The sequence below is a fragment of the Sphaeramia orbicularis genome, chromosome 24 (genome assembly GCF_902148855.1).
Source record: "Sphaeramia orbicularis chromosome 24, fSphaOr1.1, whole genome shotgun sequence".
NCBI classification, from domain to species: Eukaryota; Metazoa; Chordata; class Actinopteri; order Kurtiformes; family Apogonidae; genus Sphaeramia; species Sphaeramia orbicularis.
In genome coordinates, this window is record NC_043979.1 from 34,644,335 (window position 1) to 34,648,494 (window position 4,160).

The window sequence follows — 4,160 nt, forward strand, 5'->3', positions numbered from 1 at the left end:
TTTTTTTCCTGAGTGTTTTTATTCCTCTTTAGGCATGAAAAAAACAATGCAATTGAAAATTTTCTTCTGGAAAAAAAAAAAAAAAAAACATAAAAAAAATAATAATGAAAAAAATTCTTATGAGCGTATTTTTCATGAAGTTGCAAAAAATGTCCACCCAGCTGGACACCACATGGTTAATTTTTGACGCACAGAAACATGTATTTACTGATAAATTGTGTGAAAACTATGGGGAGGGCTTGTGATTCTGGGGGTTTATGCTCAGGAGAGATCTACATAATGTTACCAATTCATGCCAGAAAAGATATGCAGTGTCTTAAAACTTTAATAAAGATATGTATAAAAAAAAATAAAAAAAAATAAAAAAATCCATGAATATACAAGAGAACAGCTGTAGAATAGCTGTCCACTGGAGTGACCACTATGCATGAAAGGGTTAATATACACTTTCAAATCATGTCCATCCTGGTGTTGTATATGTGGTGGATTTTGGCTGATGCTGGGTCGGGTGGGTCCTCGTGGTCCATGACCCTCCCCTCCATGAGAAAACCCCGATTTGATCCAATCACTTCTTCCTTTACAGACTGTGATGTCACCTCCCTATTTCCGATTGGATTGCTATATTTAGGAAACCCTCTGCGCTTTATAAAGAGATCGGCGGCGGTTACTGGTAAAAAGGTCTGCAGCTGGTGGACAGGGATCGGCTTACGGGACGAGCCTGCCCTTCCCGGTGCTTGGGTTTGAAGTATAAAAGCAGTGAGAGCTGGTTTTGAAGTGAGTACTGACTGGTGTTTGTGTTTCGGATGGTGGGTTGAAGACGCGCGGATGGCAGACATACGCAAGAAACTGGTGGTGGTCGGGGACGGCGCGTGCGGGAAAACATGTCTACTAATCGTTTTCAGCAAAGACGAGTTCCCAGAGGTGTACGTCCCGACCGTGTTCGAGACTTACGTGGCGGACATTGAAGTAGACAACAAGCAGGTCCAGCTAGCTCTATGGGACACGGCCGGACAGGAGGACTACGACCGGCTCCGGCCCCTGTCCTACCCGGACACCGACGTCATCCTGATGTGCTTCTCCGTGGACAGCCCGGACTCGCTGGAAAACATCCCGGAAAAGTGGGTTCCCGAAGTCAAACACTTTTGTCCCAACGTGCCCATAATATTAGTGGCCAACAAGAAGGATCTCCGTAACGACGAGAACGTACGGAACGAACTGTCCCGGTTGAAGCTCGAGCCGGTGAAGGCGGAGGACGGCCGGGCCATGGCCACGCGCATCGGTGCTTATGACTATCTGGAATGTTCGGCCAAAACCAAGGAGGGAATTTGGGAAGTGTTCGAAACTGCAACACGAGCTGCCTTGCAGAAAAGAACAACGCCTTCAGGTAGTTGTTTTAACTGCTGTGTTTTGATGTGACTTTTATCGAAAGGTGCGCGTGGGGGAAAAAAGTCGGACGTTGCCGCGTGGACTTCTGGGAAATGTGTTGTGAACGTGTACGGACAGTGAAAGAGAAGGTTTTGGATCCGAACTTCAGCTGATTCACATCTGGGACTGTTTTCAACACACTGCATCATCATCTGATATCTGTGTGTGTGTGTGTGTGTGTGTGTGAGAGAGAGAAAAGCACTGGTTACAGCGTGTTCTTCTGTGGATCACATCACATGATCCTGGTCTGACTGGTGGAGGGGCAAAAAGGACAAGCTGTTAAATTTTATCCTCCACTAATGTGGTTCTTATCTTTCTTATAAACTGTGGCTATAAGCCTGCTTTTGAGCCAAGTTTTCATTTGCTCACTTTTTCCTTTTCAAAGTACTTGCATACGCCTTAATGCCAAGGTAATGCTTTGTAATAGCCTATACAAAACAGCAAAATTGCACTCGTTATTTATGTCCACTTTGTATTGTAAAATGTATTAAGTTTGGAAAATTGCACATTACATTGACACTACAGTGAATCACTTCAACTTTTATTAAAAAAAAAAAAGTACATTTCAGTGCAATGGTACCCATGCTGTAATGTGCTGTTTTTGTTTTTGGCTGTTTTAGTTTGTTGTGACGTTTTACACCCTTTTTTTTTTTTTTTTTTTTAATATATCTCTTATGTTTACCGTTAATGACATCAGATGTCTCAGGTTTTTTTGTTTTAGTTTTTAACCCCATCCAAAAAGCACGGTTTGTTATTTCACAATATTAAGTATCTGGTCTTTAGGTGTTTGTCTTATGCAACAGGCCAAATTCCACAACAGATCTAACAGACTATGGATTGTTCAGTCTTTAAAAACTTGAAAAGGGCTAAGTATTGTAGAAACATTTCAAGTGTTAGGGTAGATCCTCTGTTATCCTTAAATGCACAAAGAGTTCACATGTTTCTAAAATTGCCTGCTTGGGACTGCAATATTTGGGAGGATATGTTGAAACAGGGGCTTTTTGAACATGGAAGGACAATGTCACTGTAGCCTGTAAATAATATGTACTGAAAAGCAAATGAAACACATTATACATACTTAAACCAAATATGTTAAAGCACATACTGTATGCTGATTTGTGTCTGAATACTGAAGTCCAATATGTTTTAAGCAGGCAACATTTTTGCCTCAGAAACTCTGAAGACTTTCTGTTAGATTCACTTTCACTTACATCAGTGATATTTTTAAGACAAGACTGAGCGTGTGACAATGTTTACTATGTAAGTGCTTTGTCCTGTGAAACAAAATTTCCAAGCAAGTCACAAGATTGCTTGGATTTTACTGATGGCAGTAAAAATTGAAATAATGTTATGTAACTACACCTCAAGAAATAAGATAATTCTTGGTCTAAAATTGGAAGCAAATGGTTTATACCCTGCTACTGTGATGTAAAATTTTAATACAAGAAACACACAAGTAGTATATTTTACTGTCTGAATGTGTAAAAAGTTTGTTTGCAACACTAAAAGAACTATGATTAGATAAAGAAAACACTAAATACAGATTTTTTTTATCTTGACGTCTTCCATTATATAACAAATATGAATGTACGTGACATTTGTTTAATCAGAAATTGCTGATGGGACCTTGAAGTTATCAACTGAAAATCAATCTGTACAAGTAACTTTCCATACTTGTGAAATAAAGACAGCTCATGTTCAATCAGTGTTTACCTGAAAGTATTGTGTAACTGCTCTATTACACAAAGGAGGGAGTTGTGTTTAATATAACATCTATGAACGTTAACTACAAACTGTTGCTACGCTGGTAACAGAAGAAACACCTTGATGGATTTATACACGCTATTTTTTTAACAAAAAGGTTAAGTTTCAATTTAAACAGGTATTTCTTCATAGTAAGCAACCACAGTAAAGTTAAGTCATTTAGCACAGTATCTTTTTAAGCTCCAGCCAGAGTTACGATGGTGTAAAAGTCACAGTCCTCCCTGCCCGCTGTTGCTGGGCATTTTGCTGACTTACAGGACAGGAATGCATTGTGCTTGACTGGTTAATTTTCTCACTGTTCCCCCCTCATGTGCCTCTGGTTTGTAATGTTGCTCAGTTGTTATTCACTGTTCAGACAGTCCATCTTTTGTTTTGTTTTGTTTTTTTTTGTTTTTTTTCTTTTAAAAGTTTAAGAAGAAATGACAAACTAATGAAAATGTGCCAAATTTTTTGTCTATTGTATGTTCACAGAAATGAAATGAGTGGTACTGTTCTGGAAAGGTCAATAAAACCAACAATCAACATCTGTATTTCTTTGTCTTTTTAAAGTAACAGATCAAAAGCACAGTAACTTTGAGTATTATAAAGAAAATGTCCTTATTTAAAGAAAGATAGATGCAATTGCTGTATTTTAACATCCTTCATAGTTCTATTGTGATTATTTTTGCAAGAAAATGGACAATCTGATCAAATAGACTGTCAAAGTGAGTACATCTGTTATTATAATTTTTAAATAGTAAGAGTGTATGTCACTGAAGCTATTTTTGTCTCATCTAAATTAAGATCTAAGAATACAAATGACCACTTGGCAAATGACAGTTTTGTGTAGCAATAATAATATATTATTGCTGTATTCAGTATGTCTTATTGATATATTTTATCAAGATATACTGTGATTTGTTGTGTTGTTTAACAGAGACTCAGACATGATTGCATTATAAACTGTCTTTATTGACATTCATGTTTTTTTT

General features: G+C 37.8%; 1 protein-coding gene across 1 annotated transcript; it reads left to right on the forward strand.

Annotated features, from left to right (window-relative positions):
- Positions 1–660: 660 nt before the first annotated feature.
- Positions 661–3,719, forward strand: LOC115415314 (rho-related GTP-binding protein RhoB). Its single transcript, XM_030128839.1, has one exon. The coding sequence runs from the start codon at positions 826–828 to the stop codon at positions 1,414–1,416; it is 591 nt and encodes a 196-aa protein (XP_029984699.1). The 5' UTR covers positions 661–825; the 3' UTR covers positions 1,417–3,719.
- Positions 3,720–4,160: the final 441 nt, after the last annotated feature.

Excerpts from the sequence above, each read along its gene's own strand:
- LOC115415314 (XM_030128839.1), top strand. The coding sequence starts at position 826 with ATGGCAGACATACGCAAGAAACTGGTGGTGGTCGGGGACGGCGCGTGC.